Source organism: Lichenostomus cassidix, chromosome 13 (genome assembly GCF_008360975.1).
Source record: "Lichenostomus cassidix isolate B80296 chromosome 13, HeHo_3.0, whole genome shotgun sequence".
In the NCBI taxonomy this organism is placed as follows: Eukaryota; Metazoa; Chordata; class Aves; order Passeriformes; family Meliphagidae; genus Lichenostomus; species Lichenostomus cassidix.
In genome coordinates, this window is record NC_139494.1 from 17,782,232 (window position 1) to 17,798,444 (window position 16,213).

Consider the following 16,213-nt stretch of genomic DNA (forward strand, 5'->3'; position numbering starts at 1 on the left):
GCTGCTGAGAGCACCAGGGCACCCACAGCCCTCGTGGGCAAAGCCAAGGGCCTCTGGCTGGCCCTGCCAAGCTGGGCTGCAGTGCTTGGAGGGGATTGTCTCATCTGTTTCTGTCTGGGCTTTTTATTTTAAGTAACGTATGAATAATCAAGATTTGCATGTTTATCAGATGAGCTAAAAAAATATTTCTCACAGTCTTGCTGTGGAGATTCCTGACACTAAAACCAGAACTTGGGCTGAGTCGGTCAAGTCTGGGTGAAAACCAGTGCTGGTTTCTGACTTCTGTGTTTTTGGGGTGTACGTGCTCTGCTGCACTGCCAGGGCACATGGGGTCCTCATGTGATGGGGATAGTTTTTAATTAACAGTAATACAACTGCTAAGAAAGCTGATCTGTTCAAACATGGCAATTAGTAACCCCAGCATTAGAGAGGACAAGTGCCTCGGAGGTGGTTCAGCAGTGCAGCACAGAGCTGTGGTGGGTCCATGGCAGCTGCCACAGAATTGGGGTGGAGGGAGAGGACAAAAGTCAGGAACAGGCACAGACAGGGTGGAGGGAGAGGAGCGTTCTGATAGAAAATTATTTTGATTTCTGCCTCTTTACTGCATCTCCAAGCCCATTTGTGCTGCCTCCTGCCTCATGTCCACGTGTCCAGGCAGTTGTTCACTACAGCACAGAGGGCAGGAGCAATCCCCATCCCTGCTCCTTCAGCAGGAATGCTGCAATTCCATCCTCTGCTCCACAGACCTTGGTTCCAGTGAAACTACTTGTTACAGTTTTATTCTTTGACCCATGAGCAGGTGAAACCTTTGATTTTCCTCTCAGGACACATTCACCCTGTCAGGATCCCTGTGCTAAACCAACTGTGATTTGCTGTTCCCAAGGGTGAGGAGATCTCTTGGTTCTGATGTTTTCCCAAGGGGATCTCATAATCTCCTGAGCAGCTGCTGCCTGAACTGTCCCTGTGAGCCTCGTCTGCCCACAGTCAGTGAGACTGGGTGACACTGGCACAGGGTACCAGAGAAGCTGTGCTGCCCCTGGATCCCTGGCAGTGTCCAAGGCCAGGCTGGACAGGGCTTGGAGCAGCCTGGGATAGTGGAAGGTGTCCCTGCCTATGGCATGAGATGAGCTTTAAGGTCCCTTCCAGCCCAAACCAGTCTGTGATTCTGTGATTAAACCAATTTTTCTTCATGCCAAATAAGTTGAAGTGAAACAAGATGCCCATGGGGCTGCTGGGCTGGTGGTGGCAGTGCCAGGGCTGCTGCTGGAGTGGAGCTGGTTGCAGAAAATTGCCATTTTGGTTAGTGCAGCTGCATCATCCCTGTCTCTTTCTTCTTTTATAACGTATTTTCTCACCCAGGAGCCAATGCTGTGGAGATGCAGAGCAGGAGGATTTCACTCTGATTATATTTCAAGCATTTAAGGGAATTATTTTCATGCGTGACCATAATTTGACACCTGAGCTTTGCTTTGTTCTCGTGGCAGCGAGTCCAGGTTCTCCAGCCCAGATGGTGCCAGGCTCTTACCCCATCTGTGGGGCTTCCAGACCCTCCTGGGGGTTGGCATCACCACCACTGTGCACCCACTGCCCTCCTGCCAAGGTCAGGACCACGCAGGATGCTGCAGAGCTGTGTGAACGTGTATTTAGCAGAATTAATTATCTCTAATCGCTCCCAGCCGTGGCCTGGGCAGCACCGCCTGGTTCCCTTTGGTTTTGCTGCGGTGGTGTTTTCTAGTTTACGTGTTTTAACCGAGATGACAGTGATTGTTATCTGCTGCACAAATTGTTTGCTGTTTATCAGGGCGGTGGTTTCCACGCAGGGCAGCTGCTAATGGGGATCCAGCAGAACCCACGGTGGGGCACGGGCTGCACAGGGAGCACGGTGCCTTCCTCAGGGCTCGCTGCTCAACCAGGGATTGCTGGCAAAGGACAACGAGAAAAAATTCCTCCGGGTCTTCTGCCTAAAAATACAAGCAGGGCTTGTTTTGCTCGGCGTGGAGCAGCCTGGCCCTGGCAGCTCCGTGCCGTGCTGGGGGCTGCTCTGCCCTGCAGAGCCCCCCAGGAGCTGCTCCTGGTGCTCAGCACATGCCCTCCGTGCCCAACAGCTTCACACACCCACCAGGGCACCTGTGCAGGGCCAGGGCTGGTGGATCCCCCAGGAATGTGCTTCTCCCTGGATTGTTTTGCCGGTTTTCCCCGAAGGTGCAGCCGGCGAGGAGGCTGACGCCTCTTGGCACAGCAGGTCTGATTTCATCCCCGTGGCAGCTGTTTATGCTGCTGTCTGGTAACTATTCATTTGCTTGATTTATGTATTGCTTCCAGTAAGTCATTCTTGTCCAGGACGTTCTGGAAATTTCCACTAGCCACTGAGGCCTCTGAGATGCTCCTGTCTCATGTGCTGTTTGCCCGGTTTGGCTGCCAGCAGCAAACAGGGAGCTGTTTGGTGTGGCTGGGCCAGCAGAGATCCTCCTTGCTGCCTTTGGAATGCCATTTCTGTGCCCAGTGCCTGGTTCCTGTCCTTTTGGATCATGGCACTGCTGGACCCTGGGTAAAGCCCCAGCAGTTCAAGTGACCCAAAGGATCTTAGTGCTCCTGTGGGCAGCAGAAGGGAGGTCACTTGGAAGGAGACTCCGTGCAGGCACATGCTGCCTTGCAGGAGCTGGGACAATCCTGCCTGGGGCTTGGCTGTCCTGGGTCAGCTTCACGCTGTGCTTTTTTACTCTTTCCCTTTTTCCCTCGTTGGAATGAGATGGGCTTTCCCTTCCAACCCAAAGCATTCTGTGGTTCCATGATTCTGTGGTTTGTGCTCTGGAGCTGGAGGTGCCAGAGCCTTGTGGGGAGCAGCAACACCTTTGGTTTCCCCTTTGCTCCTCTCTCCCTCGCGTGTTCTGCTGGAGGAACTGGTGATGCTTCCACAGGGGTGAGACAGGCCTGCAGCACTGTGCCTGCCCTGCCAGCTCTGCCTCCCTCTTACTCCCCTGCTTTTGTTTTTAATATGAGATTCTGCAGAATTAAAAACCGCCACAAAAAGCCCTGTAGGTGTTCGCTGGGTTTTTCGGGCTTGGCTTCCTGTAATGTGTAAATTAGCAAAAGGTTTTGTTCTGCTTCTGCAAATGAACTTTTAACCCCCTCTGTCTGGATTGTCCCTGGAGCAGCTGTGTGGCTGCTGGTAGCTTTTCCTTCTGTGCTTCTCTGGAAGGTCCTTATATTTCATGCAGGTTCTCCAGTTTTTAGCTGGAGGGGAATGTGTTCCAGAGCCTGCAGTGTCCCTCTGCAGTTTGGTTCTCTTGCACCACATCCTGCACAAGACTTGAGCCTGGAGATAGGATAATGAAGGTCTTGGACTAAAGCTGACATCACCAACCTGGCACAGTGATTTAGCAGCTGGGAACAATGCACCTGCTGGGTTTGCTGTGGAGTTTCTGTGGTTGAACATCTCTGCCAAGCTCCTGCTGGATCTCCAGGAGCAGCACCAGGCATTTTGCATTCCTCAAGTGTGAATTCTTGTGGGCTTGTGTCTGAACTTGGTGTTGTTGGGTAGGGGTTGTTGATAGCACATAATTATCTGGATTCTTTTAAACTGTTTATCACAGTGAAACTGAAACTGGGTATGGAAAGAGATTGAGATGAGAGTGAGCAATAACTGGCTGGAGTCTCCAGTCCCCGCAGACAGAGTGGGATGGAGATGTCTTCATGAGCACATCCCTTGATTTTTCTGTAGGAGCAGAACCAGCACTGAACCAAACTCAGTTGGAGAGATTTTAGTCAGCTAGTCTTCCAACAGAAGAAAGCAGACTGGAAATCACCAGTGCTGAGATGTATTTGAGCTGCAGTTTTGCCAGGATGCTTGAGTTATCCCTGGGCTGCAGAATCACAGAAAGGTTGGGGTTGGGAGGGACATTTAAAGGCCATCTAGTTCCAGCCCACGTGTGTGGCAGGGGGCACAGAACTGGGGGAGTGAGGAGTGCTTCCAATCATTGGGCAAAACCTTCCCACTGCTGAAGGAGGGACAAGCAGCATTTTTCCTGCTGTTGTTCACTTTGTTAGTTCTGAAAGCTGCTTATTCCTATATTCCCTTTCATCCAACACTATTTTAGGAATTCAGTATTTTGGAGGGATAAGCTCTAACCCTGCATTTGTGAAGTGAATGAGCTCCAAAATACCTCTAAGGGAAAAAAGATCTTTGTTGCTCTTCCCCATGGCTGCTGCACTGGTGTGAAGGCGCAGGTGTGCACCAGGCACCTCCTGCACGTGGCCCTGTGACCTGGCAATGGCTTGGCATGATTCCCTGCAGGGATGTGAGAGCTGCACTTGCTCACCCCGGTGCTGTTGCTGCCGGGAGGCTCTCTGGGAGGCTGTTTGCTTTGGCTCTTTTCCATGCAGCAGGTTGCAGACTCCGGCGCGGCGCTCGCCGTGGCAGCAGGGCTTTCAAAGGATTCCTTGTTAACCTAGAGCTGCTCCTTGGGGCTTTCCTTGCTCTGCTGGCCATGTGGGTTTGTTATTGCAGTGGGACAGCGCCAGTGAGGTGTGGTTTTGGAGGAAAAGCTGTCCAAGCAGCAGGGCTTTGCTGGACATGGGGTGGCACCGGGGTGGCCATGGCACAGGGCAGTTTGCAGCCATGGCAGGCCCTGTTCCAGCCCCATCCCCAGGGGTGTTTGAGGGTGAGGTCCCTGTGCTGGCTGTGTTTGTGCAGGTGGAAACCATGGTGATGTTTAACATCAGCTCTGTCCGTGCCTGTGCCTTTCATCAGGGTGTTGGAAACCTGCAGTGCTGCCCTGCCTGGCACAGAGAATGTGCCAGCTGGTGCCACTCAGCCCTAGGCTGAGGGTTGGTGAGCAGGGCTGTGATCCCCCTGAGATCCCCCATCAAGCCCAGCTTGCCCAAAGCCAGAGAGGATGGCTTGGATGGCTCTGGGAGCCCTGCTGGCTGGGCAGGCTGAGCCGGAGCAGCGCTGAGCTCTCTGCGTGTTTTCCCTGCAAGCCTCAGCACGTTTGGTATTCATGCTGATCAGGCTCACTGATACTCAGCCTCACATTTGGCCTCGGTGTCTTCTCAGTGCAACATGAGCCCCTTTTTTTTCCCTGGGAGTGAACCCAAGCATCCAGCTGTGGCCAGATCCACCCGGGAGAAAATGCGACTCTTGTTGGAGCAAGTCAGGGAATCAGTGCAGGCACAGGTTTGGTCCCAGCTGAGCAGGGAACCCGAGAGCAGCAAGGGTTTTGCATTCAGCATGTTTCCCCTTGTCTTCACTGGGAGGGTTTGTCATTCCCTGGTGATCTGTCCTCCTTCTGGATCCACTGGCCTCCATGTGCATTGCTCAGGCTTGGCTCTCCTCCCCGCAGCGCTGGGGCTGGGGAAGCTGGGAGCTGGGAGCCCTCAGCCTGGCTGGCTTTGTCCCTGTTCCCCATGTTCCCAGTTCCCACAGCGGGGCTGAGGGAGCCCAGTTTGCCCCTGCTGCTCTGGAGTGGCCCTTGCAGAGCTCCCTGCATGCAGAGCAGCCTGAGGAGCACAGGGGAGTCCTGAGCCTGGATAAACAGCTCAGGATGGAGGGATGGTTGGGCAGTGGGAAGTGTGGCATTTCTGTGTGTGTGCTCTGGCCTGGCAATCATGGAATCCTTAAAGCTGGAAAAACCCACTAAGATCATCATCTCCAGCTATTCCCCAGCACTGCCAAGGCCACCACTAGCCCATGTCCCCAGGTGCCACATCCACATGGCTTTTGAACACAAGGTGAAGCTCTCTGGTTGTGCTCCCTGCTTCTCCACAGCCATCTGCTAGCTGCCACTGCAGACCAGTGTCCCTGTCACCTCCTAGGCACACGTGCCTTTTAGGAATGATTTAGGAATGTGTGATTGACTGATTTAGCTGCCTGGGACACCAGTGGGTGCTGCTGCAGCTGGAATTGCATCACAGGTTTCACCAGCTCTGTGCTGGGTGCCAGTCACAACATTCCTGCAATAAGCACCTGCTGCCTTCCCAGCCAGCAGACACATTCCCGAGGCTGGGAAACCCACCGTGGGTTTGAGTGAGACCTGAGTCATCCCCAGGGAGCTGCAGGGCCACCAGCTCTGGGGACACAGCTCCACTGACCCCTGGCCAACCCAGCCCCTCTCCCCTCTCCACCTCCACACTCATCAACCACAGCCCTATTAAACTCTGTATTGTGCAGGGATGAGTTCAATGCACCCAGGAACATTTCCCAGAACCCATTAGATTGCTGATAAATACCCCAAGTGTGTGTTTCACTGGGAGTCAGCCTCTTCTCCCAGGTGACAAGTGACAGGGCAAGAGGAAATGCCCTCCAGTTGCACTAGGGAAGGTTTAGGTTGGATATTAGGGAAAATTCCTTCCCTGAAAGGCTTGTCCAGCCCTGGCACAAGGAAGTGGTGGAGTCACCATTCCTGGAGGGATTTAAAACCATAGATGTGGCACCTGGGGGTATTGTTTATTGGTGGCCTTGGCAATGCTGGGGGACAGGTGGGCTCCATGATCTTGGAGGGCTCTTCCCCCCTAAAGGATTCCATGGTTCTTTGCATGTACTCTGTGGGTGCCACAGGTGCCTCTCCACTCAATGTGCTCCTCCACCCCCTCTGCTTTTTACCTTCCTTTTTACCTTATGTATGTTCAGAGTCAAAGGTGAGTGTTTAATTTCTATCAAACTACCCAAGCAGCCTACATAATTTTGGGAATTGCTGGCCTCTGTGTGATTGGCTTTCATGTCAAACAGAAGCTCTGCTGGTGGTGGCAGGCAGGGGATGGATTTTTACCTGTAGCAAGAGGAATGAGCTGCATTATTTTCCATCCCATGAGGAGTTGCTCAGCCAGCCACAACAAGCACTTTGTTCTCAAAGGTTTGTCCCAGGCATAGAAATAGAAACACTCCAGACTTTTCCTTTGTTCTCTTCAGATGGCTGTTTGCTCAGAGATTTTGTTCTGAATCAGGAAAGATATTTGAACTAATAATGGCACTTTTGGCTGAGACTCAGATACATGCAATTTATCTACAAAATATGTATCTATATATAAAATACATATTTATATATAAAATATACACACAAAAGTGTATACATATATATAAATGCACATGTAAAATAGATGTAGGAAGTAATTCCAGACACAGGAAGCAGGAGTTCTGTGGGAGCAGAGCCAGGAGCCCCTGTGGCACCCCCTGGAGCTCTGACTGCCCCGGAATATTTACTGTTCCTTGCTTCCCCTGTGCTGAACTTGCCTACCAATTACCCCGTATTAAATTGTGTTTGGTCATGGCAGTGATTATACAGTATCCAGGCAACCTGGGCATAATCTAATTTAACACCCAACATGGATTTACTCTGCTCCTGTTGCCCTTTGTTGTGCTGACAGGGAGTGTGAAGTGAGCAGTGTCCAGGGACACCCTGGGAATGACCTGTGGGAAAGGTGCTCCCTGGGGGTGGCAGGGCTCAGTCCCAGTGACACTGGCTGGGTGCTGGCAGTGTCCCCACGGCTGCTGGGGCAGCACCAAGTGGGTCAGGTCTTTGTGGAGCTGCTTGTTGGTGAGGCAGTGCTGAGCACAGACATTCCCCTGCTGAGAGGCTCTGTCTGCCCCACACCACCAGGATTGTCTCCCTCTGGGAACCATCATGTGCTGAGAAGAGAAGGAACAGCCCAGAGCCCAAAACCCAGTGATATCCTGGCCTGTTGTGAGCCCTGAGCAGGAGTGAAGAGGTTCTGCACCTTCCTCTGTTAGTTGTTGCTTTCTCCTGTGCTGGAAGTGACTCCTGCAAAGTGGGGAGCAGCAAAAGGACCCATAGAAATTAATGACAGTGCAGTTCTCTCAAAGTGCACCAAGGGCCGGAAAGAAACAGCAGGTTAAAAGGAAAATACAGTGAATGCTTGGAAAACTTGTAAAGAGCAGCTCAGGAATGGCACTGACAGTCCCTACCCAGCAGCCCCAGCATTAAGCCCACTTTGGGCTGAGAACACCCATCTTTAGAAACTGCAGTGTTATTTCCTAGTACAAAGGATGATGAAGAGGTATAATTTTGAGTAAATTATCCTGTGGGTAATGGATGGGGAATTTGAAGGATGTGAAAGGTGAATCATGTTTTGGAGCATGGCTGTGCTGACCCAGTACAGGGATGGCTATTGCTGGAAAAGTACCCAGGGTGCAGAGCAGGAGTTCATGTGCCACTGAGGTTTATTCCAGAATAATTTCACAGCTGCAGAACAGCTCCCACTCTTCCAGAGGGAAAATAAAGTACAGTGAGGAGGAGTTTGGTGGTGGAGGTGAGGGCCAGCACCCTGTGGTGAGTGGGCAGTCCCTGGGCAGGTCTGTGCTGCTGCTGCAGGACCATGTCCTGCCTGGGAAGCTGTTAATAGCTCAGTGTGAAATAATTACCAGGACCACGCTCAGCTGCCTCACTGTAATGAGCTGGTGACAGTGCAATTTATTAGAGTGATGTAGGACATGGTAACGGTAATGAGAAATGGAGGCACCTAATTTTGTGCGACTGAGATCAATTCAGTTGTTTTTTTATAAATGAACATTGTTTTACTAACCACAGAAAATCATTAAAATTATTATTTTATTAGTGCCTTTCAAAGCCATTTGAACTGCAGCTGCGTTTTTCCATATCCAATTAGGAGCACGTGAACTGCGAGTCTGAAATGCAGTTTTGCAATGCAAAAATGTCATTGGGCTTTGTCAGTGGGTTGGTGAGGAGGTGGCTGGGAGTGGGGGGAAGGTCTGAGTCCCTATATAAGTATTATATAGTGGTTCTTCTTGGACTTCTTCAGCCTTTCGTGCTGCTCCATGAGGTTGTGACTCCCTAAGGAGAGTTTTTTCCCCCTCCCTGGGTGCTGGTGTGGCCAGGAGCTCTTGGCTGTGGTGGGGATGAGGATGGGGATGGTGATGGGATGGGATGGGGAGAGGCTCTGTGCCTGCCCAGGGATGGGGATAGCCAGCCTGGCAGGGTGGCAGCAGCCCTGTGGGGTTGCTGGGTGGAGCCCAGGGCAGCCCACCTCCCCCAGGCAGTTCCTGACACTGGAGATTTCCCGCAGGCTGCTGATCAAATATTCAGAGCTTCCTGGCAGTGGGGCAGTTACGGGTAAGGGAGAGGTGCTGCCAGCTCCCGAGGGCTTTCCCAGGAGCTCCCCACTCTGAGGGTTGATCCCCAGTGCAGTGACAGCTCTGCTGTTCCCCAGGGATGGAAGGTGCACTGGGTGAGGCTTCTTGCCCAGGCAGTGAGTAGGGCTGACACTGCTAAACCAGTGGGGGAAGCTAAACCAGCAGCCCTGAGCCCCCCTTGTGAGGAGATCCCTGTGCTGCCTGAGGAGCTGCATGTAGGGATGAGTTCTCTGCTGGTTCAGGTGAGATTTGGATGGAAAAGGATAGAAAACATCTTTTCTCTTAAGCCAGCCTGGGCTTACAGTACACTGAAATGTGCTGAGCTCACACACCACTGTCTTGGCCCCAGGACCAATAGCAGAAGCTCACAGCAATAAATTTTAGGGTAAGTCCAGCGAGTGAGTCTGAGGCTCATTCTGCCGTGTCACACACGCGTCACACACGCGTCACACACGCGTCACACACGCGTCACACACGCGTCACACACGCGTCACACACGCGTCACACACGCGTCACACAGCAGCGCTCAGGGCACTGGAGAGCTCCATCCGTAGCTCAGCCATGGCTTTGCCTGGAGCAGCCAAGCACCTGCAGCCCAGCATGGCCCAGGGGTGCCTGGCTGTGTCCCTGTCACAGTGTCCCTGTTCAGGGTCCCCTCGGGGTGAGGCAGAGCACAGGACATGTCCCATCAGGGCTGCTGAGGCTTTGCACCTCTCAGACCAGGTGCCAACTGGAGCTGCTCCAGGGTAACCTTCAAACACCACAGCCAGGGTGTCACATCCTCAGTGTGAGCTGCTGCACTTTGCTGAGCTGCTGAGCTCTCTGGTGAGCTAGAAGTGATGGAGGTGGCGAGGAGGAAGGCTTGGGTGTCCATGTGTCCCTTGGTCCCCATCTAAGGGGTTTCCCTGTGTCACAGAGCACCACGGGGAACAGGGGGATCTGGGGGCAAAGCCCCATGTTGGCCTCCCAGCTGGCCAGGCTGGGCTGACCTCTGGTGCTGGAATGGCTGGGAAGGAATTGGCCTTTGGAACATGTGAGGTCACTCATTGAGTTGGAGAGCAGCGTGTGTCAGAGGTCCAACAATTTGTTTTCTGAAGGGTTTTGAGCATTAATGATTCAAGATGTTTTCCTGGGAGTGGTTTGCAGCATGAGGCTCAGTGGCCAGCGTGGGGCTGAGCTTTTGTGGGATTAGTCAATTCATGGAGGATGAAAGGTCTGCAGGAGCACAACAGTTAAATTTGTACTTTTCCACATGGCTGAGCCTTCAAGGAGCTCACCAGGAGCGTGAAAAATGTAAACAGCGTTGTAAGCCTTGTGCCAGCCACGAGGCAGGGAGGGCAGGGAGGGGGTTCCCTGTGGATTAGTTCCATCACCTACTTCATTTTCTTTCTCTTTTTTTTTTTTTTTTTTTCCCAGGGTTGCAGATAATCACAAGCAGAACCTGATGACTGTTGCTAATCTGGGTGTGGTGTTTGGGCCAACGCTGCTTCGACCTCAAGAGGAAACAGTTGCTGCCATTATGGACATCAAATTCCAGAACATTGTGATTGAAATTTTAATAGAAAACCATGAGAAGGTAACAGCTCCCCTTGCTTCTTTCGTGTCAGTAGTTTATGAACAGGACTTGTTCTCTCTTGGCTCATGGCAGCTCCCTGTCCCTGTACTCCTCTCTCCCTGTGGCCAGTGGCCCTGCTGTGCCAAGGAGGGGACAGCTGGCATCTCCTTCTTGGGCTGTAGTTGTGTAAGCAGTGCTGCTGGTAGCCAGCCTTGTTTATGGCCAGCCCAGTGTGAGTCAGCAGGTCAGTGTCTCCATCACAGAAATTCCCTTTCTCTCCTCTCCCCACTGTTTAACAGCAATTTGTCCTTGGTTTCAAGAGAGATGAGTGCTAAAGGAAACCAGTGTGAGGTGCACACCTCAGCTGGCTCCTGCTTGGCTGATTAAATCTGGATTTTTCCAAGTACTGGCTTTATCCACAGCGTTGATCTGAGTGCTGATGCATTTGTGTTTGTTGGCCATGGATGTTGTGGTCTGTCAGTGGAGCTGTGGTGGCTTGGTGAGGCTGTGGTCCTGCCTGCCCCTCCCTGCCTGCATGTGCTAAAAAATACCATTTTCTTCTAAATTCAGCCAGTTCCCTGATTATGATCTTTTGTTAGTCTGGTTTTGGTTGGAAAGGAGTAACGAATTTGTGCATTTGGGTGGTGAAGGCAGAAGTAGAAACCACTTTGTCCTGTCTGGGGTGACATCATGGCTCCAAGTCCCCATCCAGTTATTTCTTGAACAGAGAGCTGTGCCAACATTTGCTTTTCCTATTGGAAAACCCTGGCCATGCCAGCTGTGTGTCTGGCAGGGGCAGGTAGAGCAGGAAAGACAGTGAGGAATGGGTTTAATGGACTCCAGCAATGGAGGGAGACCTTGAGAGAGCTGCTCTGGAAGGATCACTGCCGTTGTCTGAGCCTGGGGGTCCAGAAGAGGAACAATAAATAACCAAATATCAGCAACCAGCAAGGCTGCTGCTCTTTGGGTTCCTGCAGTTTTAAAATTTCATCCCCTTGAGAAAAATGTGATTACTCAGTTTGCTGACAGCTGTGGCTGGAAGTTCCAAAGACTTTCCCAAGCTGGTCTGCAGCCGTGGGAGCGCTGGGGTCACACTGTGGGGGACACAGGGGACACTGCTTGGTCTGTCTGGGCTGCTCACCATCACCTGCACCCCCAAAACTTCAGCAGAGTGTCAGGGTTCTTCACAGCTTGCCATGTGCATCTTGGGTGAAAAACAGAGGAGCTCAGACAGAGTGGGGATGTGGAATTTGGGAATCTGTACCCAAAACGTTGCCCTGTCGAGTGCCTGTCCTCCTCAGCGGCTGCGCTGTGGAGCGCTGCAGCCCAGGCAGGTGGGCAGCTGTCCTGTTCCACGGGGTGATGCCAAAGAACAACTTGTTTATTATTTTTAACAGATATTTAACACGGTGCCAGAGGCTCCGGCGTCGAACTCGCAGCTGCTGTTATCCCGCAAGAAGAGCACAGAGTCAAAGCCTCCCTCGTGCAGCGAGCGCCCGCTGACTCTGTTCCACACAGCCCAGCCCAACGAGAGTGAGTGCTCCCAGCCTCCAGCTCTGCCCTCCTCCCCTGACAGCCTGCCATTCCCGTGCCATTCCCGTGCAGGTTTCCTGCTGTCAGTGGAAGGGATGATCCCATAACAGGGTCAGGCTTGGGTTTCCTCCACTGTCGCGTTGGTGGGGAATGGAATCTCTCCTGGCATCCAAGCCCTTAACCAGGGCTCCTCATGGGGCTGCCTCAGCCTGGGATAAAGTGTTGCTGTCCCCTCCCCACCTGATGGGCCCCTGCATGTCCCCTTCTCATGTTCCTGGAGCCATCATCACTGCCATCAGCTGCGGGACAGGGGTGCCACACCTGTGGTGAGGGTGGCCGCCCGCTGGTGTCCCCACAGGGCAGTCCTTTTGGGATGTCCCCGAGCACTTTGCCTTTTACAGACAGGAAAACTTGGCCAGGAGGTTCGGCATTTTCCCGAGGATTATGTACCATGGCAGTTGAAAAATGTTGGAGCTCATCTTTCCATTTCTGTCACTAATTGATGCTCCAGATATGTGGGTGAGAGAGCCAAGGCCCCAGCCCTGCTGGTGGGGTGGCAGAAATGTGTCTGCTCAGGCTGTTGTTTCATGTTACAGAGCAAAGCCAGTTCCCAGCTCTGGTCCTTCCTGCCCATGTGCTCCTGGGGCTGCACAGGGAGCTCTCCCAGTTTGGTAAAAAAGCAGGAGGTGAGCAGGACGAGCAGCACAAGTGGAGCAACCAGAGAGGGCTGGGGACAGCCAGCTCCCCAGGGTGGACAGAGTGGTCTCTGTGGACTTTGCTGACTCTCAGACATGTGGGTTTGTCTGATTGAGTTACTGTTAATTAGCAGGCGCTCTCCTGTCGGGGGGAGTCGGAAAGCTCCGCGTGGGTTTGAGGAAGCAGTGTGGCCCCAGAGCGTGCTCTGGAAATGCTGTGGGACGACTCTCAGCCAAGCCTCAAATATCAAACGCTGCTTTTGAAAACCTGCAGCCCCAGTAATTTATTTGCTGCTAACTAAGCAGTGGCTTGTCAGCCTCCAGGCTGGCTGGGCTGCCAGAGCCTCTGTGTGCCATCCCTGTGCCTGGGAGAGGAACTCAGCTCATTGCTTTATTTCTGCATTTATTTATTCCCATGGGAAGCAATGTCCTCTCAGTTTTCCTCCTGACAGTCTATAACCTCCCATGATTTTGGGGAGCCACCACTACTTTGTGCCTTCCCTGCTGCACATGCCACTGGAGAAATAGGTGCAGTTTCCTTTCCTTGTTCTTCCTTTCTTCTTCCTTTGCTTTCTTACTGGTCTGGAGACAGACCAAGGCTCTAAGCCAGGGTGAAGCACAAGGGCTTAGGCAGCAGCTCAAGCCCAGCTGAGCACCATGGAAATTGAAAGTTGAAATTGAAGCTGGAAATGTTCAAAATGGGAGCAGGGTGCACACTTCTTAAGAGTGGGAGCAGTTTGACATAAAAAGAAATGAAGTGGGACAGTGGATTTTCCATCACTTGAAATCTATTCATCAAAGTCCAATATATTGTTAACATTTTCACTTGCATTCATCATACCAAGCTGTGTGTAAGTCAAAAAAATTACCACGTTCAACAGACAGGGAGTAGATTAGATAATCGTGATTATTATGTGATTATAGTGATTATTTTGTTGTTAAACATTTACATTTTTGTCCACATCTGACCCAAGGAGTGGCTCTTGTGACACAAGTGTCACCAGCACAGCAAACACCATTTTGTTCCTTATCAGTTCTTTTGTCATCCCCTCTCTGGTCCCTGGGGTCACTGTCACCACAGTGCCCTGGATCAGTTATCAGGCAGAGCCCTGCTCTGGCACAATGTTCCTGCAGACAAAGGCTCTGTCTGACTAAAGATATGAAGTTTGGGTAAGGGATGAAAAGCTCTTCTGCCCTCTGTGTGCTGGAAATGCTCTTGAGCTGATGGGCAACTGTGCTCTTGTAGCTGTAAAACCAAATTAAACCTCCCAGCGAAGGATCCTTCATGTAAGCTTTCAAAAACACAGAGCAAAATACAGCCTTTTAAAAAGGAAGAAATAAAATCAAGCAGGAGTTTCAGATCCTGCCATTCATCTCCCTTCCCCTTCAGCTGAAGCACTTCCAGTTTGGGGACTCTAACTCGATGTTGGCTGTGGCTGCTGTGGAGATTAGAGGGACAATCCACCCTGATCTGCCAAGCTTATGGAGCTTATTCCCAGCCCTCAGCCTTGGGCAGAAGATGTTTGCAAATAATGAGCTGCTGTTAGTCCACACTCCAGGGGCTCAGGTCAGCTCCTCAGGGCCTCAGGGCTGGCTGGGCTTGGCTACAACCTGCTCTGACAGACCCAAAAATAGAGGGATTTGGGGTTTGGGGAGAGAGCTTATTGTCTCTCTTATTTCGTGCTGGCTCCCACATCTGCCTGTCAGTATTTGTGGAGGTCAAGTGCTCTGCTTTTCTTCTCTTTTCCCTCTTTGTCTTCTGCATGGATCATCTTTCTCATCATGAGGTGCTTTTTTTTTAACCCCCTTTATATGTGCACAGGATAAAAATTAATATTGCACATTCTCCTCACTCTAAAAGAGGTGGAATTTCAAGGGATTGAGAGCAAGGATTCCCTACCACTACATGCTTTTTGGTTGCAGTTTGACCATGTTATTGTGCACCGGAAAAATAATTTTGGAAAGATGTGTCCTTAAAGTAGGACTCTGTATTTTCCAGCTGGTGGGATGCTCAGCACATCCCTTTCCAGATCAGATCTGAAGGCAAACTTTTGCTCTGCATTTCAGAAATGGAGCAGAGACTCATCCTGTTCCCCCTTTAGACCTGACCAGGGAAGAGAGACAGCAGTTGGTGTTGAGTACAAGGCTGAAGGAACTTTAACTGGGTGATCTATCCTGTTCCTGCTCTGAGCTGTTGTCCTGCTCTGTCACCCAAACACTCCATCCCTTGGGAGCTGATTTCAGTCACACAAATCCATTCCTGTACATAGTTTACATTTCAATTTCCTTTCAGGTTGTGGCATTTTGGATGCCATTGGGAATGTAAAATATTAATACCTTGAGAAAAGTCTCTACTAAAAATGGTGTTCATTTAAAGGTAGCTGCATCTTAAACCCAAAAGAGCCAAAGAGCACCTGGTATTTCTTGTGGTTTGATGTCTAATGTGTCTGTAACTCCCTGAGCTCTGGGGGATGTCCCTGTTTGCACTGGGTCAGGGTTTCCTGGCAATGCTCAATGCCTTCACAACCACTTGCTCTTCACTTCCTCTGCAGTGGCAGCTGATGATTCTTGGGTTTTGGTGTTTTTTAGAGGAGAACAGGAACAGCATCATCAACTCCAGCCTGGAATCTGTCATCTCCTCAAACGTAAACAGCTTCCTCAACTCCAGCAGTGCTCCCCAGCCCAGCCTGAACTCGAGTGATCTTGAACTAGAAGTAATTAAGCCCAACAGGCCAAATTCCCTGTAAGTACAATGGTAATTAGTGTTTTATAGACTCTCCATCCTTAATCTTTAATCAGAGTTGTTTCTTATTCTCAATCTCAGCAGTTTGCTGAAGAATACAATTTAACGTTTTAATTTTTAATGGGCACCAAACATGTGCCCTGCATTTTTAACTTGGTCTGAGCAGTGGGATTAGTTACTGTGGGTTACATCTGCCATCAGTTGCAGCTCTGATGGTTGTGCCCATGTGGAGTATTTTTGAGCAGAGCTCCCCAGTGCTGCCCAGCCCATCTGGTGATAACTCCAACACACACAAAGGACTTTTCTTCTGAGCTCAATCCTGTGACTGTTGTCAGTACAGTTGATCTCCGGCCAATTCTGTGCTGTTGCTTCTGCTATTGCTTCCTTCATCTGGAAAGTTCAAGGGAAAAAACAGTGACCTTAGCACTGCCTCCCTGGGGAGGGCTGAGTTATTTATGAAGTCCCTGAACTCGGCACGGCGGAGCCCTCCATGGTGGCTCTGCTGGGGGAATTTCCTTCCTGCCAACCCCGCAGCATTTTCCCACAGAACCTCCCCTCCTGGTCATGTGGAGATCTGCTCA

At 51.3% G+C, this 16,213-nt stretch overlaps 1 protein-coding gene across 3 annotated transcripts in view; it reads left to right on the plus strand.

Moving 5' to 3' along the window:
- Nucleotides 1–16,213, plus strand: part of ARHGAP26 (Rho GTPase activating protein 26) — a 98,715-nt gene that overhangs the window by 60,374 nt on the left and 22,128 nt on the right. For all 3 annotated transcript variants that reach the window (XM_085074079.1, XM_085074080.1, XM_085074077.1), the window contains exons 18-20: nt 10,523–10,682; nt 12,059–12,194; nt 15,479–15,632. In XM_085074079.1, the coding sequence (XP_084930205.1) occupies nt 10,523–10,682; nt 12,059–12,194; nt 15,479–15,632 (450 nt within the window). The remainder of the gene's footprint in view (nt 1–10,522; nt 10,683–12,058; nt 12,195–15,478; nt 15,633–16,213) is intronic.